The 15704-nt window shown below is 42.0% G+C and overlaps 1 protein-coding gene across 1 annotated transcript in view; it reads right to left on the bottom strand.

The window, feature by feature from the left end:
• FLNB (filamin B) overlaps positions 1–15704 on the bottom strand; it is a 140598-nt gene that overhangs the window by 73617 nt on the left and 51277 nt on the right. Inside the window, 3 exon segments of the mRNA XM_028518087.2 lie at positions 7885–8032; positions 10900–10997; positions 14748–14996. Of these exon segments, the coding sequence (XP_028373888.1) occupies positions 7885–8032; positions 10900–10997; positions 14748–14996 (495 nt within the window).

Below are 15704 nucleotides of genomic sequence, written 5' to 3'. Positions count from 1 at the left end.
TGGGTTTATTCTGATGATTTTTCTTCTTTAGTCAAAAAATATGATAGACAATGTTGACTGAATTTCTAATGGCACGCCAGCCTTGAACTCCTTGAATAAACTCCACTGGGTCATGATGAATAATTTTTATTTATTGCAAAATTCTATTTGCTAACTTTTTTTTGCCTAATATTTTGTTAACATCATTATTCATGAGGGATATTGGTCTGTAGTTTTCTTTTTTGGCATTGTCTTTGTCTGGGTACAACAATACTAGCTTCATAAAATGAATTGGGAGGTGTTCCCTTTTCATTTTTTCTGGAAGAAGTTGTGTAGAATTGGTGTTAATTCTTCCTCCAGTGAAATCATCTGAGCTTGCAGATTTCTTTTCTAAGAGCTTTTAAATTACAAATTTGATTTCTTTAATGGTTATAGAACCACTCAGGTTATTTACTTCATCTGGATTGAGTTTTGGCGGTTTGTGGTTTTTGAGGGAAGTCTATTATAATTATCCATGTGTTTGCTCACCATGTTCATTCTTCCTGTTATTCCAAGATTCCTTCTTTTATTGTTTCCTTTTTGACCAGAGAATTCCCTTTAACCATCCTTTTAGGGTAGATGTGCTCATGACAAATTCTTTTAGTTTTTCTTTTTCTGAGAATGTCTTGATTTCCTCTTCATTCCTAAAGGACATTAGCCCTGGATATAGGATTCTGGGCTGATAGTTCTTTCCTTTCAGCATATAAAAAATGTTGTGCCACTTCCTTTGATAAGAAATCTGTCATTCTATTTTTCCCTGATAGGTAAAGTGCCATTTCTCTTGTTGCTTTCAAGCCTTTACTGTTTAGTTTCTTGAAGTGTGTCTAAGATGTGGCTTGGTGTAGACTTCTTTTTCCTGGGTGTTTATTTTGTTTGGGTTTAGCTCAGCCTCTTCAGTCTGTACATTGCCAAATTTGGGAACTTTTCAGCCATTATTTCTTTGAGCATTTTTTTAGCCCTACCCTCTTTTTACTCTGCTTTTGGGTTTCCTAGGACATAATTGTTAGGTATTTTGTTATCGTCCCACAGGTCCCTAAGGGCATGTTCATTTTTTTTTTTCAGTCTACTTTCTCTGTCATTCAGATTGGGTCATTTTCATTGTTCTCATTTCCAGCTCAATGATTTTTTCCTCTGCCTTTCCTTTCTACTATTGAGCTCATCCACCAAATTAATTTTAGTTATTGCATTTTTCAGTTCTAAAACTCCATTTGGTTCTTGTCTATATGTTCTACTTCTTTGCTGAGATTTTCAATTTTTCATTTGTTTCAAGTGCATTTATAATTGTTTGTTGAAGTCTTTTTTTTATAACAGCTGCTTTAAAACCTTTATCAAATAATTCATTCTAACATCTTGATTGCCTCAGTGTTGGCATCAATTAATTGTCCCTTTTCATTCAGGTGGAGATTTTCCTGGTCCTTGGCATGAGAAGTGATTTTTGTTATCAAAACCTGGATATTCCAAGTATTATGTTATGAGATTCTGGGTCTCATCTATACTTTCTGTTTTCACTGCCTTTGTATAATACCACTTCAGCAGGGGAAGGGAAGACACATGCCTTGTTACTGCCAGTGGGGGAAGAAGTCCATGTTCCCCATTCCACCTCCATGATACTCAAAGTGAAGGGGGACTCCTCATTACTGGTGGGTGGAGGTGGAAGTCCCCCTCACTTTGAATATCTTTTATTAAGTCTCCCCCACCAGTGGCTGGAAGGGGTAGGAATGGCTCATTACTACTCAAATGGCCTCTACTGACATCATTGGGGTGGCTTCCTTATCTGTGGTGACAGTCCAGGCTCCCCATCTAGCCTTTGATAGTGTACATGGCGGTAGGGACCGGAGTTTTTGCTGTAGAGTACGGTAATGACTGTCTCAAGTGTTCTCCTCCTAGGCTGCCCTTTCCTGATGTTTGAGCCAAAAAGAACAGGCTTTTGTCAGGGCTATTTGTGTTTGTGCCCAGTGGCATTTCCAGCTTGTCAGCTTCTTCAGTTCCAAGTCTGGGATATATGAAGCAAAAGGAAAACCAAGGAACTCATTACTGTGTCAGTCCTTGGATGCCCAGGTCCCTAGCTGGTTTGCCTTATTCTCTTTCTGAGTCTTATACTTATGTCTTTTCTACATAAAATGCTCAGGAATTTTAAATGTACTTAGTGGGAAGAACTGGAAAAAGTACTTCAACTCAGTCTTCCCAGAAGCAAAAGATCTATTATTTCTTTTCAAGTTTTCTGTTATGGAGAATTCCAAACCAACGCAGACACTGAGAACTGTACAATGAATCCCTGTGCATCTATCAGCTATTTTCAACAACTACTAACTCTCTGCCAACCTTGTTTCACATGTGTGCATTCTCTTCCTGTGTTATTTTGACACAAATCCTTGTCCTCATCTAGGAGGTCTCTCCAGGAAAAGTCCAGCCATTGTTAATATAATAACAGTTTGCACAACATCAATGTAACCTGGCAGCCAAGGAGAGAGGACTGGAATGCGCATGCATGAACAATGATGACTTCACTGTACTAGTCAGTGGGGGTGGTAGACACCATTGAGTGAGCGTGTGTACTGTATGGCTATCGTATTCAAAATGACTGAGTGAGTAGAACAATAAGTCTATAATAAATTTTGCATTAAGCTTGAACATTCCTCCATGGAAACTATTCAGATGATTCAGAAGGCCACAGCTATGGGCTACTGGTGATTGGCAGCATTATCATGACAACATGCCCTCTCATGCATCATGTCTCATGTGGAGTTTTTTGGCAAAACATCAAATCACCCAGGTGACTCAGCCCCACTACAGCCCAGATTTGGCACCCTATGATTTCTGGTTTTTCCCAAAACTAAAATCACCTTTGAATGGGAAGAGATTTCAGACCATTGATGAAATTCAGGCAAGTACGATGTGGCAGCTAATGGTAATTGGGAGAACTGTGTGAGGTCCCAAGGTACCTACTCTGAAGGGGACTGAGGCGTCACTGTCCTATGTACAATGTTTCTTGTATCTTATATCTTCTTCAGTAAATGTCTCTATTTTTCATATTACATGACTGGATACCTTCTGGACAGTCCTCATCTTTCACCCATAAGCCTTCACTATGTATCTCTAAAAGATATTTTTAGAATATACACATCGAAAAATATCCCATCAAAAAATTAATAAAAAATCTAGTATCGCAGGTTCGATTCCCACTCAGGGTACATGCCTGGGTTGCAGGCTATGACCCCCAGCAACCGCACATTGATGCTTCCCCCCCTCTGTATCTCCCTCCCTTCCCTCTCTAAAAATAAATAAATTTTTAAAAAATAATAAAAAATCTTTAATATGACTAAATATTCAGTCAGCATTCAAAGTTCTAATCACCTTAAAATATCATTAATATCTTTTAACAGTCAGTTGAAATAGAATCCACATAAGCTTCATATATTATAATTGGTTGCTAAGTCTCCTATGCCACATTAAATCTCTAAGTTTCTCTCCATCTCTTCTTTTCCTGGTCATCAGTCTATTAAAAACACTAGGTCATTTGTTACTACACTCTGGATTCATATTAGTTTTCCAATAAATAATTTAGTTTAAGAAAGTTGTTGGTAGATTATTATGTAATAAGATAATATTCACACATTGATAGGTAAGAAATCCAAATGGAAGAAAACACATAGTTGGAATTCATTTCCAACTATAAACAGAATAGAACAGAACACAACAAAAAGGCTGGAAAGGAATACCTCAGAATTAAGGAATGGGTGGGATTGGCAAGAGGGAAGTAAGCACTGGGTTTTTATTTTCTACATTTTTCTTTTGCTTCAAATTTACAGAGTGATCACATCATTTAACAAGAAGTTTAAACATGCACTTAATACATTCATAAATACCCACTCCATCTGACTCCAACAGTCCAAGAGAAAGAACTAACTCTAGCTTATCCAAGACTCTGGTTAACCGTGGTTGGCTAGGAGGCTGAACCACACCCCACACTCTGTAAACGCCCTGGGAACCACACTCACCGAGCAGACAACTGTTCTCCATGGTTACTCAGAACGAAGAGGGTTTAAGTCTCGCTGTGCAGTGAATACTTCACACAGAACATGGGTTTCTGTTCAATTCACAGATGTATGCTTTCAGCCTGCCCAAACCAAGAAGGAAGCCCACCACAAAGACCCGTTTGTAGCTACAAGTTTGCCTTAGCCCACTGGACTAAGCAAGTCAGGGCTCAGTGAATAGATAACCAGCAAGGGGAAACCAGCTGGTAACTAACTGCAATCTAGTCAACACCCAGTAGAGAACACAAAACAAACCCATCGACCCTTTAGAAACTGGAAGCTGAAACCTTCTCTATTCCTTGGTTTAGGTGGCAGAAACGAAGCTATGTGGCCACACAGGAAAGACTGCAAACTGTCCCTGCCCTTAGTCTCACCTTGGGACAAGCACTATCTTAATTAAGCCCCATCCACCTACCCACTGGGCCTCATGTGTGACCCTGTTGCTTAAAATGACCATATTTGGTTTTCCTACTTAAAAAGAAAAATCAGTTAAACATAGAATTACCATGTAATCTAGCAATTACACCTCTAGGCATTAGCCAAAAAACTGAGAGCAGCAACTGAACATACTTGGTAACCCATGCTCACAGCATGTTATTAACAATAACTAAAAGGTGGAAACATCCCAAATGTCCATTGATAGAAGAGTAGAAAAATAAAATGTAGTATATACAAACTGAGTATTATCCAGCTTTAAAAAAGCAATAGAATTCTGATATATGCAACAACATAGATAAACCTTAAAAACATGATAAGGAAGCCAGACACAAAGGGACAAATACCATATAATTACATTTATATGAGATACCTGGAACAGGCAAATTCAGAGACAAAAAAGTAGACTGGTAGTTGCCAGGGGCTGAAGGGAGGGGGAAATGGAGAATATTACTTAACGTGTACTGAGTTTCAGTTTGAAAGAACAAGAGTTCTGGAGGTAAATATGGTGATGGCTACACAACACAATGAATGTACTTAACGTCACTGAATGGTACACTTAAAATGGTTAGATGAGTCCTGGCTGGTGTGGCTCAGTGGACTGAGTGCTGGCCTTTGAAGCAAAAGGTCCCCGGGTGGATTCCCAGTCAGGGCACACGCCTAGGTTGCAGGCCCGGTCTCCAGTAGAGATGTGTGAGAGGCAACCATACATTAATGTTTCTCTTCCTCTATTTCTCCCTCCCTTCCCCTCTCTCTTAAGATATATAAATAAAATCTTTTTAAGACAATGGTTAGCTAGTGAATGTTATGTATATTTAACCACAAAAATGCAAAGAATACATACATATGGATATATGCATATATGTATGTATGCATACCCATATTTATATATATAAATATATATCCATGCATCTTTTTTAAAGATTTATTTATTTTTAGAGAGGGAAGGGAGGGAGAGAGAGAGAGAGAGAAACATCAACGTGCGGTTGCTGGGGGCCGTAGCCTGCAACCCAGGCATGTGCCCTGGCTGGGAATCGAACCTGGGACACTTTGGTTTCCAGCCCGCGCTCAATCCACTGAGCTACGCCAGCCAGGGCCATTTTTTTTATTTTAATTGTTGTTCAAGTACAGTTTCCTGTCTTTTACTCCCATCCCAGCCCACCCCCAAAATCCACACATTTTTAAAAGGTGTTTGCTCCCCAGCTATAACACAAAGGGGCAGATGAAGGAAATGGCAATACTAGCCACATTCCTGAACTATAGTTAAGTTGTCATTTTTTAGAAAATAGAAATAAAAGAAAACCATTTCACATTAACAATGAGGGAACTGGACAGCTAATGATAAGATTATTGCAAACAAGCATTTTATGCCTTGATTACATTCAATCCATTTAACCAGTTTTGTTGACAACAGATTTATTTGGCTGTTTGAGCTTTTTTGCCACTTAGAAAGCATAACCTTTAAAATCAAAGATTCCCATTCCAGCCACCACCTTTGGTACGGCTTTCAGAAAGCACTCTCAGAGCAAGCATGCACGAGCTGACCTTGGAGTGACAGCACCTGGAGAGGCCTCCAAACAATGGCCTAGTCCCTACATAACACGAAAGATTGCAGAGGCCCCACCTCACTGCCAAAGGGACCCCAAATACATGTTGGTTTGTTCCAGAGTAATCAGACTGCCTTCTAGTCTAAATTACACTGAAAAGACAGGTGAGAAGGGTGTTGAGAACAACACATGGTCAGCACCCCGACTGTAGGTCATCTTTAGACTAAGCTCACTACAAATAGAGTTACGCTATCTTCAAAGGGAATGAGTATATGAGGCATCCCGTAAGAAAAGTGCTCTGGACTCTTCAGGAAGTCAAGGTCATTAAAAAAAAAAACTTGGGAAAATTATTCTAGATTAAAAGAGTCTAAAGACAACAAACAAATGTAGCACAGTGAATCATAATCAGATCTTGGTTTGTAAAATAAAAAAACTATGGAAGAATTTTAGGACAAATTTGAAAACAAAACTGGACATTAGCTGATATGCAATGTCATATGCATGTAAATTTTTCTTAAGTGTGATGGTGAACACTGTGGTTACTTAAAAGGATGTTCTGCTGATGCACTGCTGATGTGTTCAAGCATGAAATGTCACATCTGAAATTTATTTTCAAATAATTCCAACAACCACACACATGTATGTACACACAGGTGACACACAAAGGGTAGGAGGAAATTACTACATTAGGATGGTAAGAACTGTTGATTCTAGGAGAGACTATACAAGTTATTTTGTGCGTCTAAATATTTTCCCAATGGTCATTATGAAGATTAAGAAATACAATGCACTCCTACAGAAAACGGAGTAAGTTATACCTCGCTGTGCTGATCTTTATCAGAAATCACACTGGGCTAAAATATAATTGTTCTCCTTTTAAAAAATTAGTGTGCTTAATAACTACGTATGGGGCAAGGTGGGTACTTGAAATATCAGGGGACCACTCTGTAAAGTACGTGATTATCCAGCACTGTGATGTGCACCTGAAACCAATGCCCAGGACTATTAAATGTGAACAGAAATTGAAAACAAGCTAACTCACAAAAAAACTACTGTGCTTAAAGTCAAGTGCCAACCAGAACACCTAATGCCTCAAAACGCCTCCAGCCCAACAAAAAGTTCTGAGTAGAACACTCCCAGCGGCTGCATAAACAGGATGTCTTAGCAAGGAAGTGTCTGCCAGGGGTTATCAATAGCTCCCACCCCATCTGGAAACCTGAGCAGCTTTAGCACAACCAAAGGAAAAATGAATCATCAGCCAGAAGACACAGGCTCCTGTCTGCCACCTTCCCGCCCCCAGGGGACCATGCCTCTGATTCCTGCTCTGAAAAATGGGAACAACAGTCCTTTCTTCACCCCAGGGTCAGTGCGCTAAAATCAACAGACTGTCATGATAGCCCTGGCTGGCGTAGCTCAGTGGATTGAGCGCGGGCTGGAAACCAAAGTGTCCCAGGTTCGATTCCCAGGCAGGGTACATTCCTGGGTTGCAGGCCAGGACCCCCAGCAACCGCACATTGAATGTTTCTCTCTCTCCCCACCCTTCCCTCTCTAAAAATAAATAAATAAATAAATAAAATCTTAAAAAAAAACAAAAACAAAAACAAAAACGACTGTCATGTTAAATCAGCAGTGTTTCTCAAAGCCTAGATTCACAAGGCAGAAAAAGGTGGTCATAAACAAAAGGAGCTTAAGGTTAAAAAACAAAAACAAACCACACCGACAAAGGAAGTGTCCAGTGTCTTCCAGGATTTAGCCTGCACATTCTTGATTATAAGAACCCTCCTCCTGAAGCCAATCATAATCTATAAGACCAGAGGACAATCTTCGAATCCAACACGACCAATGCTTACCTTTGCCATAGGCCCTGGCTTTCTTGGGATTGAGTTTGGGTTTAAGAGGAGCCCCTGGCTTGAGTTTTGCTTTGGGGAACTGAGACAGGTAAGTCATCACCGAGTGCTCATCCACATCCGGGTGAATAATCTCTTCAGGAGTGATGACCTAGAAAAAACGACACAGTAAGTGAATGCCAGAACACATCACTTTCCAATTACTACCGAATGCACAGGACTATGAGGCTTTTTGCAAAAGCCTCATAAACACTACCAATAATAAAAAATTGAGTCCATTTCTCAACTAAGTGAAATTACATTAAGGTGACATGCCAAGATCAGTGTTTTGTAACCTTTTAGAAGTGTCACCATTCCCTCTGGAAGCTGAGGACCCTCTCCGGACGATTCTGGATGTCATTTCCAGAGGTACATGCTTCCCCGCCACCTCTGAAAATAACCCACTCACCCCCATGATCAAAATTCCCAGGGAGATAAGCTATGTCACGTGAGGAGGATGAAGAAAAAACTATGTGCGAGATTAGAGCATGTTACCAAAAAAACCCACATAAACTGGCCTTTTTCCTTTGCTCATCTACCCATTGTCTGCATCTCTGCTAACTCAGCTACTAACAAAAAAAAATAAAGTAAAAACAACAAACAAGAAGACAATACAGTGACATATCTAATAGGAGGTCTTATAGACTGAGTCCTTCTGCCCTCCCACAGTTCACAGGCTGAAGCCCTCAACTCCAATGCCTCGGTGTTCGGAGGTGGGGCCATTGGGACGTGAGCAGGTACAGCAGAGGTCGTGAGGGTGGAGCCCCCAGGAAAGGATTAGTGTCCTTAAGAAGGGTAAGAAAGACCAGAAGGTACATTTGCCCACCCACCCTTTCTCTCTCTCTCTCCCTCTCTCTCCCACCCTTCCCACCCCCCTCTCTCTCTCTCACCAGGAGGAGGGCCCTCACCAAAACCTCAATCTGCTCACACCTTAGTCTTGAACTTCCAGCTCCCAGAATTGAGAAGTAAATGTCTGTTGTGTAAGCTGCCCAATCTATGGTATTTGTTTTGGCAGCTGGGGCTAAGCTAAGATAGATCTCTGTGTTAGGAGCCATTAAAAACATAGGGAGGTGATAAATTTCTACAGATATTCATCTTAGGGGCAAGAATATTAGTCAAGTTATTTATAACCCATGCTGGATAGGCAGCCTCATTGAGGGCATCATAGCTTCAGTTCTACCACCTGACCTGGCCCTAAACAGCACAATAAATCCTCCTGCCCCAACAGAAGATAAGCCACTGAAAGGAACAAGAGACTCTGTCTCATGGCCCAGGTTAACCAAATGCAGATGAACGACATATGCACCCAACTTCCCTCATCCCATGGTAACACACACACACCCAACAACCCATTCTGATGATTAGCCTGCATATTTGGGTTTGTACGATATGTCCCATAATAAGCAGGAATACGGTGATCTGGCATTCCTTCTGGCAGTTCCTTCATCAACTTTACAGTGCCAACATCACATGAACGTCAGAAGGAGATGGTTTTAGGTTTAAGAGATGAAAAACATACCACACCACTTCCTTAGGATGGAAAAGCCAAGAAATGGGTCATGAAGCAGGGCCATGGTGCCAAAGCCAAACCAAAGAAACACAGTCAAGTTTTTCTACCTGCCAAGGGATCCTGTTACAAAGTGCACTAAGTACCAACTTAGACCTTAATGGAGCCTGTGGCGAGGTCACCCATCCCACGCACTGGCTACCCACAAGTTTTCTTGAGTAGGGCTTTGAACGTGGGGATCACGGTGGCCAACTGTCACGGGGAAGTTTTTTAGACTCCTTGGAAGGGCTACTAGAAATGGTATCTAAGGTTTATCATAATTTCCAAGTTCTCTTGTAATATTTCTGTGATAGGATTATGGTCAATACAAATTCTTCCCCAATTTTCATTAATTGTAGGTTATCCTGATGTAAATTTTTTTAAAAAGTTCTAAGTGTGGACGAGAGGGACCATATACCAAACCTGACAGGCTCAGGGGAGGCTTATGTGGTAATCACTTAGGATGGTCTGAAATAAAAAAAAAAAGTTCTAACTAAAAGCAGGTCAAGGTGAGCAGTCATTGCCCTGGGCTAGAATCTTCCCTGAAAAAAATCAATCTTTACCTTAATTGAACCTGTCCATTGTCTTTTTGCATCTGTGATAACACATTTTTGAAATGTCAAAGTAACTTCCCTTTTTCCAAACCCCTGAGGCACAGCCACTGCATGAGAGCGAGACCACAAACCAACCCCCTCAGCGCTGCTGATGTTGTGTTGGTTGCAGATCCTATGTTGGTTGTTGACCGTTAACTACCCTGCGCCCATCTATGTAAAAGAAGTATGTGTCCACCATTTCACCTTTTCATCCAAGGTTTCCCCACTCTGCTTTCTCCCGCCTCCCTAGTCTATCACCAATGGATTTTATGTAACCCTCCATGCCTCCTCTTTTGATTATAATGTAAAAAATAAGGCGCAAAACTGCCATTTTCAGAGCATTTCCTCAATTCGTTGAGGTGTTGCTTCCAGGCAATTGTCATCAGCTGGCTCAAATAAACTCACAAATTCTCTCGGGTTTGAATGTTCCTTACATTGACATAAGTCTTGTGATTTTTTTCCCTAATATATTATAGTTAAAAAAAATTTAATAGGCTAAAAAGTAGTTAAATATTGGTAACTTCTTATGGCCCAATCTAATATCATTAGGGTTCTCATTTGCAGCTTGGTGTCCAAAAATAGCCTTTCAAATTTCTGGAGCAGAAATACTAGAAAATGTGCCACATGTAACAAAGAGCAAAGATTTTTGGATGATCTACAAGCACCTAAGTCAATGAGAACCTATTATTATGGGTGAACTCAGGAAGGTGGGAACATGCCCCTTCGAAGGCTAATGCCGAAGGGGGTCAGACGCCCTGCCCGACCCAGAGGCACCCACACTGCTGCAGAGCAAGCTGGAGGGCAGAAACTCCCTGAGGGATGGGCACGCCAGATGAGTACCTGTGGGACTCCCAGCCAGTCATCTGCCTGCTGCATGGCTTCTCGTGCATTGTCCACAGGCTTCCGAGGGTCCCAGGATTCCCAGTCTGGGCACAGACCTATTAACAAAACCCAAAAGATGCTGTTAGCATTAGCCACTGAAGAGATTCTTGGAATTTACGGTGGTGCAAAAGCAGTCCACATTCAGTAGAAACCGTACTCAGTTTTGAATTTTGATCTTATCCCAGGCTGGTGATATACAGCACAGTACCTTTGTGATGGCTGGACAGTGACAGCAAGATGATTTTGCCCAGCCATAGGGTAAATGCTCTGAACACGTTTAAAGTATGATACATTAGTATATTAAATGCATTTTTGAGTTACAATATTTTCAACTTACAATGGGTTTATTGAGACATAACCCTATACTAAGTCAATGAGCATCTGTATATATATTACAGAAAAAAGTATCACGGATATGAGCATGCAGGGGTGGAATTATTCTGTCTTGGCTGAGATGTCTCCTTCAGGATGTTATCTTCTTGCATTAAAATGGGGGTTAGCCACTCCTTAATGGTGTGAAATAAACAAATGAATGAATGAACAAAGCCTGTAAAACCACTTGTGCCTTGTGCCTTTTCGCAGGAGCCATTTTTTTACCTTCCACACTTACACTTTTATACCCTGGCCACCAGATGTGTAGGGTTGACATCAGCTGGATATCCTACAATTTAACTCAGTTCTGACACTATCTACTGGAGACAGCATCAGATCCCAAAAGTTAAGAGCTCAGTCCCGCAAGACTGTACCCCTCCCTCCACTTCAGACACCAATCATAAGTCCAGGTTGATACCTGGGCTTCTGACTGACCAGGTACAAACCCACAACTCCTTCCTCGGGTTTAATTATTTACTGGAGGGGCTTGCAGATCTCAGGAAAACAGTTTAGTCACTAGATTACCAGTTTATCATAGAAAGATACAATACAATTCAGGAATAGCAAGGTGGAAGAGATGCACAGGGCAAGGTAGGAGACAGGATGAGGAGCTCCCAAGCCCTCTCTTGAGGGTACCACACTCTCAGGACCTCCATGAAGTCACCAATCTGGAAACTCCCTAAACCCCACAGTTCAGGGATTTCTGTGGGAACTTCATTACACAAGCGGGATTGATTAAACCACTGGCCAGTAGGGGTTATCTCAACCTTAGAGCTGAAAGTCCCAATCCCCCAATTGGTGGCTTCCCCTCACAGCCAGCCCCCGCCCTCATGAACAGAAGCTTGGGTGTGGTCAGAAGACACCAATTGTCTTGGCTCTTGTCACTTAGGAAATTCCAAGAGTTTTAGGAGCTTAGTGCCAAGAAAGAGGTCAAAGAACAAAAATATAGTTCTATTTTAAGTCTCAATATTGATGCAGAGAGATCTGATCAGATCACTTAGCAGGGTTAGGGAGGAGGTTGCCTGAGGCAAGGATAAAAAGTTTAGGACAGGACTGGCTGAGAAGCTGAACACCTCTGGAACCATGAGTCAGAGGATTTAAACCAGGGGTGTCACACTCCTTTTCACCAGGGGCTACATCAGCCTCGCAGTTGCCTTCAAAGGGCTGAAATAATTTTAGGACTGTATAAATGTAACTACTCCTTAACCGTTACAGAATTGAAATTACACTCGGCCCTTTGTAGGTAACTGCAAGGCTGATGTGGCCCCCGGTGAAAAGGAGCATGACACCGGTGATTTAAACGCAGGGAAGGCAGAGATGGGCTCTCTTTCTCTTCCTTGAGGATGCCTGATCATCATTCTGTAGCTGCTTGCATTTCCCAAAGGACAGTATTTTAAATGGAAGAAGGAACTCTGGGTGCAGCCTAAAATTGGCCTGGCCTGGCAGAGGGTGGCAGGGTTATTCTCTGGGTGTTCTAGAGGGGAAGAACTCTGAGGCAGAAGCCTGCCATTCTTCCATAATTATGTAGCTTTTGTATCTTATGTTGTCTTAGTTTTTAAACCAACCTTACAGAAATAAGGTAATTAAAAACTAACAGGGGGACCCTGGTTGGTATGGCTCAGTGGATTCAGCACCAGCCTGCAAACCAAAGGGTCACTGGTTTGATTCCCAGTCAGGGCACATGTCTGGGTTGCAGGCCAGGTCCCCACTTGAGGGCAAGGGAGAGGCAACCAATTGATGCCTCCCTCGTATATCAATGTTGTTCTTCCTCTCTTTCTCCTTTCCTTCCCCTCTGTCAAAAAACAAATAAATAAATAAACCTTTTTAAAAAACAAAACTAACAGGGGAAATAATAGAGGAAGAAGAGTTAAAGATTTGAGCTTAATTGATAGGCTTAAGTGATTAAAGCCCGAACTCAAGAGTTAAAAGATTTTAGCCTTAGCTGATAGGCTTAAGTGAGCAATGCCTGTGGAAAGCTGTCATTCTAAAATTGTGTAGCTTTTTTTAAAAATAGATTTTATTTATTTATTTTAGAGAGAGGGGAAGGGAGGGAGAAAGAGAGGGAGATAAACAACAGTGTTTCCTCCAATGTGTGGTTGCCTCTTGCACACCCCCCCAACTAGAGACCTAGCCCACAACCCAGGCGTGTGCCCTGCTGGGACTCAAACTGGAGACCCTTTGGTTCTCAGGCCAGCACTCAATCCACTGAGCCACCCCAGCCAAGGCTAAAATTGTGTGGCTTTTGAGCAGAGACTCCTTTCCTTTTTCACCAAACCTCTGCCTCTGAAATTTTGCCTAAAGGTGGCAGCGGGCGGCAGGACCTCATTTGCCATGTGGTAACAATATCACAATCCCATTCCTGGATATATCTAAAAAGGCTGAGTTAGCATCCTGCAAAATTAAAAAAATCCACCTGCTCAAAGGCCAAAGCTAGAATTATCTTAACATCCTTTGTAAGCACAAGAAGTAGCGGAGTAAAAATCCCCAGGTTTAAACTGGAAAGAGGTATCCTAAAATGTGTCTCTGGATGTAAGCATGGCAGAGGGGACTGGAAAATGAAGCACTGATGAGCTCAGAGCTACTTCTGGATGCCGCCAGCCTACATACAGGCTCTCGAGGAGGAATGAGGCTTAGAGTGGGTCCTCCTCCTCCCCTACCCAACTGACACCAGATGATTCTGCTTGAGCATGCTGGGAACCACTAGCTTATTAAATATTAATGTGCCCAACACATACATAGCACTCAGTAAATGGAAAATATGATTATTAGAGCTTTTTATTGAAAACAATTTTGGGAGGTACATATAAACACAGGCTCTGGTTTTTCTATTGAGTGTGTCCCAGCAAACTCTACCCATCAATCTAATCCCTCTAGGAGGATAATCACTGCTTTGGGGCACACTCAGCCCCTCTGAAAAGGGCAGAAAAGGCTCCAAGTGGATCCTGACCAAGCCCTACTTCACAGCAGCGCAAGAGAAAAGGGCAAAGAAAGCCATATATAGTCAAGCCAGTGGTCGATAAAAATGGGTACTTTCCACTCGATGAAAGGTTTTAGGTTTTCATGCCAAGCCACTTAACAGGGCCACATGTTTTTGCCAAAGGCTACGGGAAACTAGGCACCAACTGTGGGAAGAAGCAGGACTTTGGGGTCTAGAAGCTAACCCCAAGGCCTGCCCCAGCATTAAAGCCTTCATTGGGAGTTCGGATAAATAACTGAAATCAATGCTCAAACAGGTCAGTGGAAACACCTTTAAGACCTGCCAATGGAAAAGTAAATGGAGACATTTTTAGGTCCTTTCACTATCTTGCAATGGGCTAAAACCAGGAGAAGTACACCAATCACAGCAAACCTAGCTTTCCCAGTGAAAACCAAGGCCTTTAGGTTCCACATACCCCCATCCCAAAAAGATAGCTTAGGCGGCCATGGGCACTTACCTGGAGCACAGCTGTCCACCAGGGCACCCAGTGCTTTGCCATCTTGCCAGTTCTGGTTAAAGTTGGTGATGGGCAGATAGGGGATCTTGTTCTGGATCCATCCCAGCAGCCTCTGCTTTGGCGTCTGCTTCTTGGCGTCATCATCCCCTTCATCCTCCCACACGGGCATGGAGATGGAATAATGCAGGATCAGTGTCCATACCAGGCCCAGGATGAGCTTCAGGTTCCCATCCACAATGGCTTTGCTATCTGGGGAGAGAGGCACAGGCTTGGTCATTCTTCTAGGCTGCATGAGAGTGACGCATGCTCATTATGAAGAAGTAAACGAAGTCCTCATCTCTTAGAGGACCACACTGAACTATCTAAGAGTGAAAGATGCAATGCTGGAATCTGTGTCAAAATGCTTGAGGACAGGAATCAGTAAATTCCCAAATGTTGTAAACTGGTGGCACTGGTACATGGGAATGCATTATACTATCATTTCCACTTTTGTGTGTGTTCGAAATTTTCAAAATAAAAACCTTTTTAAAATTTAAGTGTTCCATATTCCCTTTCAGGGAAAGACCCTTCACCCCATCCTCCTGCAGGACAAACTCTGACTCATCATTCAATGGCCATCAGTTCTGATGGTCGGTGGCCCTTCACTTGCGAGAGACAAGAACCACTCACTCCTCAGCCTGCCCTGTCCCACTCATGACTGTGAGCACCTGCTGGGGAGAAAATGAACCTTTTTCATCTTGGATCTCCCTCTCCTGTCCCATCCTCCTCCCTACCCACCAGAAGCCACCTGAACGTTGGTTAAACATACCAAATTGAACTTAAAAGGAAACCCAACTACAACCACACAAAAAATATAGTCAATGCTGATAGGGAGTAAATGGCATGCCACTCAAAGCTGAAAGAATGGTTTGTTTTTTCTAATTAACCTGTATACTGTTATGTCCTCTTACAAGAAAA

The sequence above is a fragment of the Phyllostomus discolor genome, chromosome 7 (assembly GCF_004126475.2).
Source record: "Phyllostomus discolor isolate MPI-MPIP mPhyDis1 chromosome 7, mPhyDis1.pri.v3, whole genome shotgun sequence".
Classification (NCBI taxonomy): Eukaryota; Metazoa; Chordata; class Mammalia; order Chiroptera; family Phyllostomidae; genus Phyllostomus; species Phyllostomus discolor.
Note: the sequence above shows the minus strand (reverse complement) of the source record. Positions and strands in the feature narration are given on the sequence as shown.